At 41.4% G+C, this 15828-nt stretch overlaps 1 protein-coding gene across 1 annotated transcript in view; it reads left to right on the top strand.

Moving 5' to 3' along the window:
* Positions 1–15474, top strand: part of LOC133367460 (vomeronasal type-2 receptor 26-like) — a 29835-nt gene extending 14361 nt beyond the window's left edge. The window contains exons 3-6 of the mRNA XM_061591562.1: positions 1864–2036; positions 9660–9849; positions 13576–13702; positions 14561–15474. Coding sequence (XP_061447546.1) covers positions 1864–2036; positions 9660–9849; positions 13576–13702; positions 14561–15474 — 1404 coding nt within the window. The remainder of the gene's footprint in view (positions 1–1863; positions 2037–9659; positions 9850–13575; positions 13703–14560) is intronic.
* Positions 15475–15828: the final 354 nt, after the last annotated feature.

Below are 15828 nucleotides of genomic sequence, written 5' to 3' on the forward strand. Positions count from 1 at the left end.
CACACAACCACAAAGGCTTACTGCCACTGGAGCACGCTACTCCCAGTGGCAAGTGGGCAAGGGTTCAGGGTTCGGTGTTGTCCCTGATGTTATTTAATATCTATATGAAGCCTCTGGGCGAGGTCATCCGGAGGTTTGGAATTCGTTACCATCAATATGCTGAAGATACCCAGCTTTACTTTTCCTTCCCTCCTGATGCTAGGGAAGCCGTTCAGCCCCTAAACCAATGCCTGACTGCAGTGATGGACTGGATGAAGGTGAATAAGCTGAAATTAAATCCAGACAAAACAGAAGTGCTCCTTGTTAGTCGTAAGACTGATCTGGACATAGGGAATTTTCCAATGTTGGATGGGGTTGCACTCCCCCTGAAGACTCAGGTTCGCAGTTTGGGGGTGCTTCTGGATTCGGCTTTGAACCTAGAGGCCCAGGTTTCGGCAGTCTCCAGGAGCGCTTTTGCCCAGTTAAGACTGGTCCGCCAATTGCGCCCGTTTCTGGAGACATCCGACTTGACAAAGGTAACACGTGCCTTAGTTACATCCCGGTTAGACTACTGCAAGGCGCTCTACGTGGGGCTGCCTTTGAAAACAGCTCGGAAGCTTAAATTGGTTCAGAAAGTGGCAGCTAGAAGGTTAACAGGAGCTGGCCTACGAGCTCATACAACTCCTCTTTTACAACAACTACACTGGCTGCCGATCTGCTTCCGAGCCCAATTCAAAGTGCTGGTCTTAACCTTTAAAGCCTTACACGGCTTGGGCTCTCTCTATCTGTCTGGTCGTATCTCTTTTTATGAACCCTCCCGATCCTTGAGGTCCTCTGTTGATCCTCCTCTTATGATCCCCCCAACTTCCCAAGCTCATCTGATGGGAACTAGATCTAGGGCCTTTTCTGTTATTGCCCCCAGGCTGTGGAATTCCTTACCGTTAGAAGTGCGGTTATCTCCTTCTCTTGTTGTATTCCGTCGCCAGGTCAAGACGTTCCTATTTCGTCAAACATTTAATTTAAATGATGTTCAGGATGTCTTTTAATTAGTGACAGGCCCTGCTGTGATTATGTTTATTTTAAAATTGTTTTTATTGCTCATTTTAACCTTTGTGTATGATTGTTGTTTGTTCGCCGCTCTGAGTCTTCGGAAATAGAGCGGGTTATAAATGTTTTAAATAAAATAAATAAATACTGGAATTTGCTCCCATAGAAGATGGTGATGGCCAACACCTTGAATAGATTTAAAAGAGTAGACAAATTCATGGAGGATAAGGCTGGCAATGTCTACAAGCCATGATGACTGTGTTTGTCTCCATGGTCAGAGGCACTATGTTTCCAAATACCAGTTTTCAAAACTGCAGGTAGGGAGAGTACTCTTGCACTCACATCCTACTTGTGAGCTTCCCACAGGTATCTGACTAGCCGCTGTGAGAACAGGATGCTGAATTCCAGCACTGACCATTATACATGAAGAAGATAAATAAGTTTTCCTTAACTTTAACAATAGCTGAGAAAAGCATAATATCTAACCTGTAATTATCACAATCACTGCCCTCATGTAATTGTTGTGGGACCCCACTGCTCTCTGAAGGACAAAAACACAAATGAATATGGTTGTGAAATGTTGCTCTTCATCTATAAGTATGAGATACAAAACAACCTTTTACGAACAGCTCTTTGGAACAGATCTATAAATAGATGTTTGTGAATCCACATTGGAAGCAGTGAAACAGCAATTTGGTGTCACCCTTATGCGGTTTTGAGGCCTTTTTGACGCTTTTCCTGCTCTGTGTTTCTGTCACAATGAATGTGTTCAGCTGGAGCCAAGATTTGCTGGTAGCCAGATTGGTGTCTATATTGGTGCTTCTTTTGCTTCTGCAGGTGCCTCATATTGTCAGCAAGAATATGGACAACAGAGTAGGCCAGCAGCCAAAGCTTCAAAATGACATTGGCATTCCACAGAATATTGTCATTGGTGAATTTGTCTCTTTTTTAATCTATGATTTTAATGAGATCCCATATGATACAACTCCAAATCCAAAAATGAGTGTCTAGTAAGTAAAAGGTTTAATATAAAATTAAATTCCAGTCGAATTCCAGGGTTGTATCCAATGTTAGTCATATTGTGAGTATGCCAGTGGGTTGCATTCAACAAAGTCGTACTCAGAGAAGTCCTGTTACACCAAAGTTACTCCTGTCTGTTAACTTCAACAGGTCTACTCTAAGTACCCTTAGCACTTAATACTACCCACTGAAATTCATAAATTTCAGTAGGTCTACTCAGAGTAAAATTTAGTTGCATACAACTCTCATTTATTTTATGTCTCTTTTTTTATACTACTCTTCCTGATAGCACAAGATGACCAATAAAATAAGTCCTTGTAATGAGATTATTGCTATTCTCAACTGATAAAAATGATTCTAAATGTGTTTGGGGACATCAAAACCACTGATATGGTTGTTTCTCCAGAAAGGAATGGTGTATATGTCATATTTGGTCAGTATACATCATTCTTTGCTTCCAAACATAAAACATTACATTTTAAAGTAAGCTATGGTAACGTTGAGAACATAGACAGATACCTTATACCAAGTCAGACTATAGGTCCAAGTACTTCACTTTTGTCTGCACTGAGTGACAGTGGCTCACCAGTATTTCAGACAGGGGGCATTCCCAGTCCTACCTGGCAATGTTGGGGATTGAAGTTAGGCCCTTCTGCATGCAAAGCAGGTGACCTACACTCTTCTCCAACTGTCAGTGTTGTTTCTAGTTCTATCCTGAAACTGAGCTTCGTAACTGACATCTTTTAAAGTCAGCCGTTCGGTACCAAATTCCAACAGCCCTGCCATTACATCATGGGGCTTTTCATTATGTATTATGTCCAGCAATTAATGAAGTTTCCGCAGGGGATAAAGCCCTGACAATCCCATCTCTCTTGAAAATAAGGCATCCTTTTAAGTGTATGTTGCCAGTACAAAATATTTTTCCTTGAGGTAGAAGCTGAGACTTTCAAGGCCAAATTTAAACAGGAATCATCTTGAAGGCAATGCATTTACATTTAGCCTCTATATCACAGGGCTTTTCATTAAATGTATTATTCATTTACAAATAAAGTTCCTGCATGAGATACCTTCTTGCCAATCTGATTTTGTCAACTGGAAAAGGTCTGGAGTATCTATCAGGTAGATAATGGAAGGATGCTATCTAGACATATAATCTCTCAAAAGGCAGGAGTTAGGAGACCCCTGTGGTACCAATATTTTAAATTAAGAGATCCATTGTGTATTTTTTTTTTTGCAGTCCCACGTTGCATTAAGACCAATGAACTTATGGGAAAAGATGATAAAAGGATAAGTAGCAAAAATTATAAAATATGAATGGTTTTTCGTAAAAAAGAAACAATGATAAGAATAAGGTGGGAAATAGAGTTGGGCAATCAGTTTAAAAAGCAATGATTATAAAATAGTGTTTGAGTATTTGATTAAAAAGTAAAATAAACCATAACTTTGAGTGTGTCCCAGTTCAAAACATTCAGCTTGGAGGAAAAGTCCCAGATGATGGGAAATTTCTCAATATAAATAAAAGAAAAATATTTTATGCTGGTTGAAAGATTGTAGGAAGGATGCCTCAATCAGGTGAGATTCCTATAGTCTGAAGCAATACAACCCAGGTACTGGTTTGCTATCTCACTTAGAAGAAGAGGCATGGATGAAGGGAGCTAAAAGTTTATAGCTGGGTCTTTTATAGTGAAAGAAAGTAGGGATGGGTGAGAAATTTGCTTTAGTTCACATTTAAAATCAAACTTACCTAATTCACACTTTCTGAAATAATACGTGAACTGAAACACAACCATCCTTTGACATTTGTACCACTCCAAACTTTGCAATGTACTTCTCCAGCCAAGTAGTGAGCAGAGAAATGGATATACTAGGGTAAACTGTGCATAAAAAGACATACTTCACTGAAAACAGCACAAAAATGTATTATACTAGGAGGAAGTTGCTTTATAAATATGCATACATTAGGCAAATATGTATACATAAATGTGTATATTCAGATAATTTTGCCTGACAATCCTAATGCTTTTTATGGGATTTTTGAAAATGCAAACTGATGTGGAGAAATGAATTTAAGATTGGGAAAAACTAGGAACTGGGAGAAACTGAAATTGACAGAATTATCCATCCCTAGAAAGTGGGGGTAAGTACACATGGGAAAGATACCATATGTGTACATTCAAAGCAGATTGCATCAGTTTCAGAGAAACACAACTGATGAATCACAGTCCTCAAAGGCCACAGGGCCTTAGAAAATGAAAGAGCTGTGGGAAAATGAAATTATGAGGAAGAAACATAATGAAGTTGCTATAAACTTAAAGATACTGCATATTAGAGCTATACATAAGAACATAAGAAGAGCCTGCTGGATCAGGCCAGTGGCCCACCTAGTCCAGCATCCTGTTCTCACAGTGGCCAACCAGGTGCCTGGGGAAAGCCCACAAGCAGGACCCGAGTGCAAGAACAGATATTTCCCATTGTACAACTCTGTGCTAATATTGCAATATTGACATCCAAGACCAATATATTGTATAATCAACAGATATGCAACAGCCTTATCTATATTGAAATGTCATTGCAGCCTCTTGCCAAATTACTACCACCAAATGCTTGTCTTTACATTTGCCATGAATGAGATCAACAAGAATGTCCACCTCTTACCGAACACAACATTGACTTCCATATTTTCTCAAAATGCTCACAATGAAATGGGAGCTTCTCATGGGACTATGGATCTTCTTTTCAAAAGACAAAGGAGCCCCCTGAACTACATCTGTGGCAACACATACAAGCTAATGGCCATCATTGGGGGGCTCACCTCTCATAACTCCAGGCAGATGCCCCACATCTTAAATATCTGCAAGATGCCACAGGTGTGTCCATCTGCCTATATGCAAAGGTGCAAGCTAGCTGGGTGTAAACTGAACAGGCCATGGATGATTATCTCATTTTCAGGTTCTTGATTTTCCAGTCTTAAATTTTGTTCTCCACACACCCATATCATTTTGCATTAAAAACAACAACAACAGAACTTCATGAAAATCCATAATCAGGGCAGACCCATTTATGTTACTACCTTTGTCCTCCCATCTTCAAAACTGGTGTAGCTAAATGGATCTGGTCTTAGCTCTGTACAGACCCTGTTTTGGACAGGCACGAAACTTTGGGGAAAATTCATGTATTGGATCCTAGGTGTTGTGTACTGCTTCTTTAAGAAGAAAATCCAGAAGGCTTCACCATTAAGCTAAGTGAGTTCTCAGGAAGTTATAGTTTTATAGCAGAAGCCTGAATGGTTAGGTCAACATAATCCTGAACTGGGCCAGCTAATTTACACTTGGTCACCCCCCATTCTGCCTGAGCTTTCCTAGTCAGCTGTAATAATACCATTCCTGTCCTTGTGACAGAATTGAATGTGTTTCACCCTTTTAGAGGAAAATCGTAAAGTAAATAAGTGGATTAGGATGAATGGAATTGGTAAGCACCCCAAGTAACTCTTGAGAGAAGAGCACTTTTCCAACTATCCTCTAAAGGATCACCTCTCCCCATATGAACCAACCAAAACCTTGCACTCATCATCAAAGGTCCTTCATGTGCCCTCTCTATCGGAGGCTCAGAAGGTGGCAACTCAAGAATGGTCCTTTCTAGTGGTGGTCCCCTGGCAGTGGAATGCTCTTCCATTGAAGGCATGCTTGGTGCCTTCTCTATCCATCTCTAGGTGCCAGATAAAGACTTTTCTTTTCACTCAGGCCTTTGGCTCTTGAGATGTGCTGTCTTAGTTTCTTTCATTTGGATTTTAATTTCATATGGGTTTTGGTTTTAAGTGTTTATATTGTATGTTTTTTTTAATTTGGGATGTATCGCATGTGTAAAATCTGTTTTATATTGTAACTTTTAAAATCTATTGTAAGTTGTTTAGAGACCATTGGGTATGAGGCAACCAGCAAATGAAATAGATGAAATAAATAAACAAATACTATATTCTATTGCTGACTGACTTGCTAGGCTCTTTGGCCTTGTGTTCTTGGGGCTTGATGTGTGTTTCCTGCTAAATGCGGGTCAACAGAGATGGGGTGTGCAGAACTGGTTCCCCAGAATGCACTGCTTCCCCATATGGGGATATAGAATGATCTGACTCCCATCATAGAGTTTAAGGTGATGGAGCTCTGCTGCGTGGTTTTGCCCAGAGTGGTAGACAGGACGTCTTTCCCTATTAGTCTGCACAACCGTGCTACACAGGCTTCCCTTTCTGCACTGTAATAGTTTGCTCAGTTCCCTGAAGATCCTCAAGTTACATGTAATAAATATATCATCATAGCAAATTACTGTCTCTACAGTCTCCATTCTGAATATGTGGGAAATAAATAGTCAATTCTTTGAGAGAATTCAGGTTCATGATACTGTTCCCAGATGTACAACACTGGGAGCCATTTTTCTCTCCAGAAGGAGGGGAATTTGTACTTGAAATACGCCCTGTATGACATTTGTGTATAAATTTCTGGGTAAATGTGGGAAGGGTAATAGCTCAGTGGCACAGCATCTGCTTGTATGCTGAAGGCCCAAGTTCAGTCCCCGGCATCTCTAGGTAAGGCTGAGAGAGACTCCGACCTGAAACCCCAGAGAGCCACTGTCAGTCAGTGTAGGCACTACTTTGCTAGATGAAGCAATGCTCTGACTCAATATAAGGCAGCTTCCAATCTTCCTTCCTATGTGTGTATGTGTGTGTATACTCACTCACTCGCAGACACATATTTAACTCTGTCACTGCTTCCCACGCCTCTACTCATTCCCATATTTACTCACCCAGGGTTCATATCATGTGCTGAATTCTTTAAAAAGTGCAAAACGTACTACAGATTGCTTTCATGGAGAGATTATAGCCTCTGCAGTATTTGTGTGAGGATCAAAAATAAAGTGATCTCAATGTTCTATTATGCAAGACCTTTGAAGGAAATGTTTAAAATGGAAGAACAGTGATTGTGGTTAGATCTAAAAAGAGCTCATTGTCCTTATTCTTAGCTCAGTTATGCCTCCTTTGACCCTGCATTGAGTGACAAAACACGGTTTCCTTCTGTCTATCGGATGGTTCCAAATGAAACCTCACAGTATGTTGGTACTGTTCAGCTGCTTCAGCATTTTGGGTGGACCTGGATTGGCCTGATTGTTTCAGATGATGACAGTGGAGAAATGTTTTTGAGGACTCTCATTCCTTGGCTGCTTCAGAGGAATATTTGTACTGCTTTTAAGGAAGTTATTCCAACACTGAAAACGCTCATCAGAAGAACAATACAAATTCAGAAAACAATGGAAATATTAAGTTCTATTCTCTCATCAACCAAAGCCAATGTGATGGTTGCTCATGGGGATTCACGGTCTATGGAGGTCTTACGAATAGTTCTGTCATTGCATGAAAATGATAAAATGAAACCAGTCGAGAGGGTTTGGATCGTAACAGCTCAGTGGGATTTCATATCTGTTACTCATGCGGATATATTCACACCAAAATCCTTCAATGGCACCTTATCATTTGAACTTCATACTGATGATGTGGCAGAATATGAAGACTTTCTTGAGACTTTAAATCCTAATCAATCTATGCTTTATTTCATCCACCATTTCTGGTCTACTGCATTTATGTGCTCATTCCCCATGAAAAACCTCAATGCACCGTCTCCAAGAAACTGTAGTGGGCAAGAAAAGTTGAGAAGCCTCCCTGGAATTCTTTTTGAAATGAGGATGTCTGGTCAGAGCTACAGTATCTACAATGCTCTTTATGCTTTAGCACATGCTCTCCATGCCATGTTCTCATCAAGATTTAAACACAATGCAATGGGAGATAGAGCCACATGGAACGTCCTTATTTCCCATACATGGAAGGTTGGAATCTAATGTTCCTCTCTCCAGTAATGCCTTTTATTGCTTGGAATCCAGTTATTTATTTAATTGTAACCATTTGCTTAATTTGATAGGAGACAGACCAAAAATAGTTACTTTCTCTTTACCAGTGTCTCTTGGTTTATGTTGGCCTGTTGAGTTCAAGCTTTTTGACATGTTCTAAAGCAGTATTCTGGAACCTAGTGTCCTCCAGATGTTTTTTTACTACATCTCCATTAGCACCTAACCCTAACCCTTCCCAAGATGGGATGGGAACCCCATCCCACACACCCTGTCCCACATTGAACTTCCCCAGGATGTTCACAACGAGGATAATGGTGATTCTCTTCTAGTATTAAATGTCACAGTGACTCAATGCTGTGGGTTATGTGGAAAGATGGTGACAATGGAAATATATTCCTGTGAACCAGAGGTCCAACCAGCCCAATAATTAAACCACTAGAGCATACTGGCTGCCAACTTTTTACCATATCATCACAGTGCCCCTGTCAAGAATGAAAAGGCAGTGCAGTGTAGTGGTTTGACTACTGAACTGGTTACACACATGACCTGTGGTTCAAAGGAATGTCTTTGCTACAATCACTACCTTTGGGAGAGAAATTATGTGCATGTATGATGATCCTGGGGTGAGATGCATGAAGGATGATCCTTGCAGGGGAGGGGATAAGTTTGCTGGCAAAGGGTAAATTAATGGATCAAGAGCTATTTAAAGAGGAATAGATTGGAGAGGAACTAGGGGCACCCACCTCTTAACAGTGAGTTTGTGACTCGGCAGGCTCAGTCACGCCAGCAGTCTGTTTTGTGTCTGACAGCTTCTCAAACCTCCAACTGCACCTAGGAGCCAAAAAAGATTAGTTCTAGGGATTCGGAGGAAGAGGTTGCAGAAACTCTTGTGTGTGTTTGTGTCTGAACACCATGTAAATAGCCTAAATTATATTGGGAGTAACTCAGTGACATTAAAAAAGAAGAGAAAAGGAAGATATAAAGTGGCCCAGTCAAGCATGCTCAGGACCAGTCTCATATCAGGGGAATGAAGGGAAAACAGAAGTAAGAGTGAGGTGATTTTTTTGGCATAAAGAAGTCAGTCTTCCAGAGAGAGAGAGCACTGATCAAGAGAGGGTAGGAAGCAGAAGAATAAAGTACAGTGCAAACCTGTGCAAGTCTGTCCTTGCCGGAGAATCACTGCACACATAATTCTGAATTTCAGAAGGGATTACTACTGCTGCTACTACTACTACTACTACTACCCACCCTTCACCAGTAGGTCCCAGGGTGAGTTATAGAAGTTATCGATCAATAATAATAAAATAACTGTTGAAATTTACTTTCCTAGCATATATGGAAGGCGGTAATCATTTTATTCCATCTAACATATTCATTATATATGAGTAGGAAGTAACGTTGACCTTAATGTGAAATATAAAGTGACAAAGACCAGTTGTTTAATAGCTATGTTTCAAATTTATGATGTGAGGATTTCTACTTTATCTAGAAATAAATCTGGAAATAATTATAGTTTTATCACTGGAAATTAATTATATCAATCATACATGAGTAAGACACAACAATTTCAATATGATATTTCATTGGGGAAAACAGGTTGCATGTCAACAGGATATTCCAAGGAATCCAAAGTAACTATTTCCCACTACTGGGCTCAGTTCATGGTTTTTTCCTTTTCCAATCTAGCTTCACTCCTTTCTGAAACACATTCATTTCAACAATAGTGCTGGGGAAGAAATATTTTTTGATAAAAATGGAGAGTTAGCAACTGGTTATGATATCATCAATACGGTCACATTCCCCAATCTATCAATCCATAGAGTCCGCATTGGAATGATGGACCCACTGGCTCCTGAAGGAAAAAAGTTCACCATTGACAAGAGTGCTATTGTGTGGAATCAAAAGTTTAACCAGGTAGGAATGTCTATTATTATGTAGGTTTCAGTCTCCAGGAGCAAGTCCTCTACTCCCAAAGAAAGAACAGCTGTTGAAGTCCTTCAGAAAGGTAAGCCACAGGGGATATCCACACACCTCCTATCTGAGACACTACTGAAATGAAAAACATGAGCACACAACTTCCGTGTCCTCACAAAGGCACCGAAATAATGCTCCATCAGGAGAAATGACCTTGGAGGTAAATACCAAGCAACTCCTGAAATAAAAGGAGTATAAGCGTAGGACCAATGGCATGATGCACTGGATCTGCCTTTTATCATGGCAATACAAAGTCCTCTAAATGTGTATTTGAAATATCATCAAAAAGGCTGTCTGAGAGAGTGCTTGTGCGCAATAGTTTAAGACAGCCACCAATTGCCAGGACTGCACTGGCCCTAAAAGAGTTAGTATTGGAAATGACGAATGGGCCAATGCTCAATTACTCATACATCTGGCCAGCAGCACTTGTACAATCCCTGAGAAGTGCTTGGGATCTAGATGTCGGCCTGGTCATGATGCAAATGGCCACACAACCTATGCAGGCTTCCCACCGAAGGTTCTCCTTCAGATGATATAAACAAGTACTGCCGGTCAGATGTACAAATGAATGTGAATCTGACAGGCAGCAATCACCTATTGTGTGTGAGACTGCCGTAAAATAATTTAAGAAGGTACCTATATATTATGGAGCATGCAGTAAACAACTGATATTTCTTAGAAATAAATTTAAATCGGTTTTAACAAGCCCTGTAAAAGCTTTATATTATAGATTTCCCAAACACTAAATCAGCACTTGAAGCAAGAACCAGAAATCTATCTTTTTTTAAAAAAATGAGCATATGATTGGGCTAAGATCCAAGAGCAATCACACACCCTGGGAAGGCCTCCTTTTCCTCCTGTGACCCAGTAAACCACGCGGCCCCGGGCAGGCTGGGGCCAGCAAGCAGCTGGCGAGGCGTGAAGCCACCGCAGACCAGGGCACTCAAGACTCTACACTCTCCTATGATCTGGGTAAGGTGCAACACCCTAAGGTGAAGGAGAGCCTCTCTTGTCCCAGTAGGAGCATGCTTTTGATGCCACAAGGCAAAAAGAGGCAAGGTTTAGAGAGAGGAGTGGGCTTTTAAACCCACTTCTACCTCACATCTCATTGGTCAGGTAACCCCAACTGACCATCTTTGTAAACCACGAAAAGGTTCCCGAGCCTTCTAAAAGTTGGGTGGCAGCAAACATCCCCCTGCTTCAGGCGGGAAAGCCATTATCCAAAACTGGAAAAGAATGGACAATTCCTCACCTATTAAGGTCAAAGCAGAATGAGCCTTGTACTTTCCAGCAGCAGTGTTCAAATGAGGGACCATCCCCAGAGGACTGGCCAATTGAAAGGTGAGGGACCACGTCCAAAAGGACTGGTAAATTGAGGGTCTTGACACACACCTTTTACAGGAGAAATGAAGGAGAAATGACAGGGAACATGGCTTTCCCATGCTTATCCAATGCATTGCAAGCCAGTCAGCAGGAAAAAGGAACTGAAGTAGGAAAAGCCATATATGGACGGTCAGCCTGTGTATCTCTCTGCATTCACATGCCTGGAAGCTTGGCCAACTTGCTAGAATTGAATGAAAAAAACTGTACAGTTAAACTGGAGGAAGGAAAAGTGGCCTTTTTTAAACTGAGGCTTTTCTGTTTCGACACTTATGTACAACTCTGATGGGAAATCTATTACCATGATATTGGGTGATCCATTTTTTCTTTGCAATATGGTTTGAATTCAAGCAGTACTGTATCTCTTCCTTCCAAGTTCTCTAGCCTATTCGTTTGTTTGTTTGTTCATTCATTTCATCACACCTGCAGGGATTGGGGGTAGAGCTATTTTGACATGTGGGTGTGGCTACCCACCTGTCAATCACTTGCAATTACCATGACATTGGGTGATCCATTCTTTCTTTGCAATATGGTTTGAATTCAAACAGTACTGCAAATAAACATTAGGAACCAATCAGGGCTGGAAGCCCCTAAGTGGAACCAATCACAGTGGAACATGCATTGCATTCCAAGGAACTATCAGGAATATATTTTAAGGCTCCCAATTGCTCCTTTGCACCTATGTCTTTATCTGTTCCACACCTAACTTCATACATGACATGACAAAGGCAGTTGTAAGGCCTTTGTTAAAAAAGCCCTCCCTGGACCCCTCCATAATGGATAATTACTGGCCAGTGTCCAATATTCCATTTTTGGGTAAGGTAATAGAGCGTGTGGTGGCCTCCCAGCTCCAGGGATTCTTGGATGAAACAGCTTATCTGGATCCATTTCAATCTGGTTTCAGGCCTGGTTATGGGACGGAGACGGCTTTGGTCGCCTTGGTGGATGACCTACGCAGAGAACTGGACAGGGGGAGTGTATCCCTGTTGGTTCTGCTGGACCTCTCAGTGGCTTTTGATACCATCGACCATGGTATTCTTCTGGGCCGCCTTGCTGGGATGGGACTTGGGGGCACTGTTTTGCAGTGGCTCCATTCCTTCCTGGAAGGACGAACCCAGAAAGTGGTGCTGGGGGATTCCTGTTCGACCCCTTAGCCATTGACCTGTGAGGGTGAACAAATTGAAGCTTAATCCAGACAAGACAGAGGTGCTCCTGGTCAGTCGTAAGGCGAATCAGGGAATAGGGATACAGCCTGTGCTGGATGGGGTTACACTCCCCCTGAAGACACAGGTTCGCAGTTTGGGTGTGCTCCTGGACTCAGCGTTAAATTTGGAGGCCCAGGTTTCTGCAGTGGCCAGGAGTGCTTTTGCACAATTAAGATTAGTGCGCCAACTGCTCCCGTTCCTTGAGCTGTCTGATCTGGCCACGGTGACACATGCCTTAGTTACATCCCGTTTAGATTACTGTAACGCGCTCTACATGGGGCTGCCTCTGAAGACTGTTCGGAAACTTCAGTTGGTACAACGTGCTGCAGCCAGAACGTTAACTGGGGCTGGTTACAGGGACCGTACTACCCCCCTGTTAAGAAAGCTCCACTGGTTGCCAGTCTGTTTCCGGACACAATTCAAAGTGCTGGTGTTGACCTATAAAGCCCTATACGGCTTAGGTCCAGGCTATTTATCAGACTGTATCTCCCTGTCTGAGCCTGCCTGGGCTCTGAGATCCTCAGGAGAGGCCCTTCTCTCAATACCCACATCTTCTCAAGTACGACTAGTGGGGACGCGTGAGAGGGCCTTCTCGGTGGCTGCCCCTACGCTTTGGAATTCCCTTCCTAGGGAGGTAAGATTGACCCCCTCTTTGCAGTCCTTCCGCCGACAAGCAAAGACCTTCCTATTCCAACAAGCTTTTGGAATTGAAGGCTAAGGATAGGGTGTGAAGGGTGCTGCATTGCTAATATCTATTATATCATTTTTAAACTAGTTTGAACTTTTTTAGCTATATGTGTGTATGGTTTTAATATTGGAAATAGTTTAATCTTATTTTAATGTAGACTTTGTATGTTTTTAATTATATGTATTTTTTATCTGGAAGCCGCCATGAGTTCCAGTTTTGGAAAAATGGTGGGGTATAAATAAAGATAATAATTATTATTATAATTGTAATTATGGGCATGTCTAGGAAAACAGCTTCACTGGTCAAATGACCCCTCTGGGGACTAATTAGGCCCACAGGGTAGAGGTTCCCCACCACTGATCTACACACTAATTATTTTCTCTTTCTTAATAGATCCTACCCAAATCAACATGTGTTGAGAGTTGCCCTCCTGGACACAGCAGGATTGTGAGAGAGGGAGAACAGATTTGTTGCTATGATTGTCCTCAGTGCTCAGAAGGAATGATTTCAGACATGACAGGTAAGTAGGGATTGTACAGCTACATGGGGATTATAGTCCAGGTTTTGTAAAATGGATTTTCTAAAGGGGCTGTTTTACACATGCATGTTCATCACTTACTGCCCATAGTATCACACAGCTATGATCTTATGTTTGTGTGAATGGACCACTATAGAAATAAGACCCTAGCAAGAGTTTTCCTGTCACTCCAGATGAAATCCTTTTTTTTTCTCCTTCTTTTTGGAATCCATTCTAAGAAATTTATGTCACAGGACAACATAAAAATGTCACAAATAAATAAATATGCTAGGAGTGAGTTTCTTTAAAAATAGTTTAAGCCTGAGTGGACAGGAATTATGCCTTGGCAGTTTGAACTCTTCTAGGGCCTCCTGTTGCTGTTTCCCCCCCCCCAATAAACAGTTAGGGAACCTACTGACTGTTAAATCTACCACTTTAGAATGTACAATTTATATGTGCTTTTATGGCATGTTCTTGTAAAACTTTGAAGAAAAGTACTGCTTATTCCTAATACCTGAAATAAAAATCCTAATTTTTAAAAATGATTCTGTTTAGATTTTGTATCCCCTTCTCAACTTCCTATTTTGGCTGGATGTTGTATCAGTATTCAAGAAAAATGAGTGATGCTACTAAACGTTAACACCAAATGAACCAAATCACCCATGATTGTTATTGCCCATTTTTGTTAGCAAAACTTTCTCATTATGTTTACCTCTTCAGTTTAAACATGAAAATAAATGATTCCATTATTCTCCAAGAAGAAATGTCAAAGCTGTATATCATGCTACAAGAAACAGTTGATGCTATCTAGCTTAAGTGGGTGCATCTACATTTTTTTTACTATTGAGACATATTTTTCAGATGCAGACCAGTGCATCAAGTGCCCTGAGGATCAGCATGCAAACAAGAAGCAGGATCACTGCATCCCTAAACATATCAGCTTCCTATCACATGGAGAGCCCTTGGGAATTCTTCTGACTTTGTTTGCTCTCTTTATTTCTCTCATCACTCTTGTAGTAATATGTATCTTCATTCAACAACGCAATACTCCCATTGTCAAGGCCAACAACTGGAACATCACATGCACCCTCCTGACTTCCCTCTTGTTTTGCTTTCTGACATCCTTCTTATTCATTGGAAAGCCTGGGAAGTTGACCTGCCTTCTCCGACAAACTGTTTTTGGAATCATCTTCTCCCTCGCTGTTTCTTGTGTGTTGGCTAAAACTATCACTGTGGTTCTGGCATTTATGGCCACCAAACCAGGAAAAGGGATGAGGAAATGGGTAGGGAAGAGGCTGGCGGTGTCTGTCATTGCCCTCTGTACTTTTATTCAAACTGGCATCTGTGCAGTGTGGCTGGCAACATCTCCTCCCTTCCCAGAGCTTGACATGCACTCCCATATTAGCCAGATCATTGTGCAATGCAATGAAGGATCAACTCTTATGTTTTATACCATCCTGGGCTACATGGGGCTTCTGGCAATGATGAGCTTCACTGTGGCCTTCCTTTCAAGGAAGCTGCCAGATACTTTTAATGAAGCCAAACTCATCACTTTCAGCATGTTGGTGTTTTGCAGTGTTTGGTTATCCTTTGTTCCAACTTACCTGAGCACAAAGGGGAAATACATGGTGGCTGTGGAGATCTTCTGCATTTTGGCATCTGGTGCCGGATTGTTGGGTTGCATCTTCCTCCCCAAATTCTACATTATCATGCTGAGGCCTGAGTTGAACACAAGGGATCATCTTGTAAGAAAAAATATTATGGTACCTAAGTAATATTGCATTCTCATAATTTACTTCACCTGCCATTCTTAACTTTCTTCTTACTGCTTCTTTTAAGGTCGGTTCACAGACACATTATGACACTTATGTTTGTAAAGCAATGGGGTATAAAATTCCAACATGTTTGGTGGGTACGTTCATCAGCTTCTTCACTTAGCAAGGAATGCCCGTGTGTGGGTGTGAGTAAGTGGGTGGGGAGGTGGGTGGGCAGGTGGGGGTATATGTGTGAAGAAAACCTTGCCAATGCACTGTTGTTAAGCCTAGTCCAACCACTGACACTCCACTATCTTTCTTCTGTGTTCAAGGTATATATTAGGACATATCTCAATAGTTTTTTTAACTATTGAG

This window comes from Rhineura floridana, chromosome 11 (genome assembly GCF_030035675.1).
Source record: "Rhineura floridana isolate rRhiFlo1 chromosome 11, rRhiFlo1.hap2, whole genome shotgun sequence".
In the NCBI taxonomy this organism is placed as follows: Eukaryota; Metazoa; Chordata; class Lepidosauria; order Squamata; family Rhineuridae; genus Rhineura; species Rhineura floridana.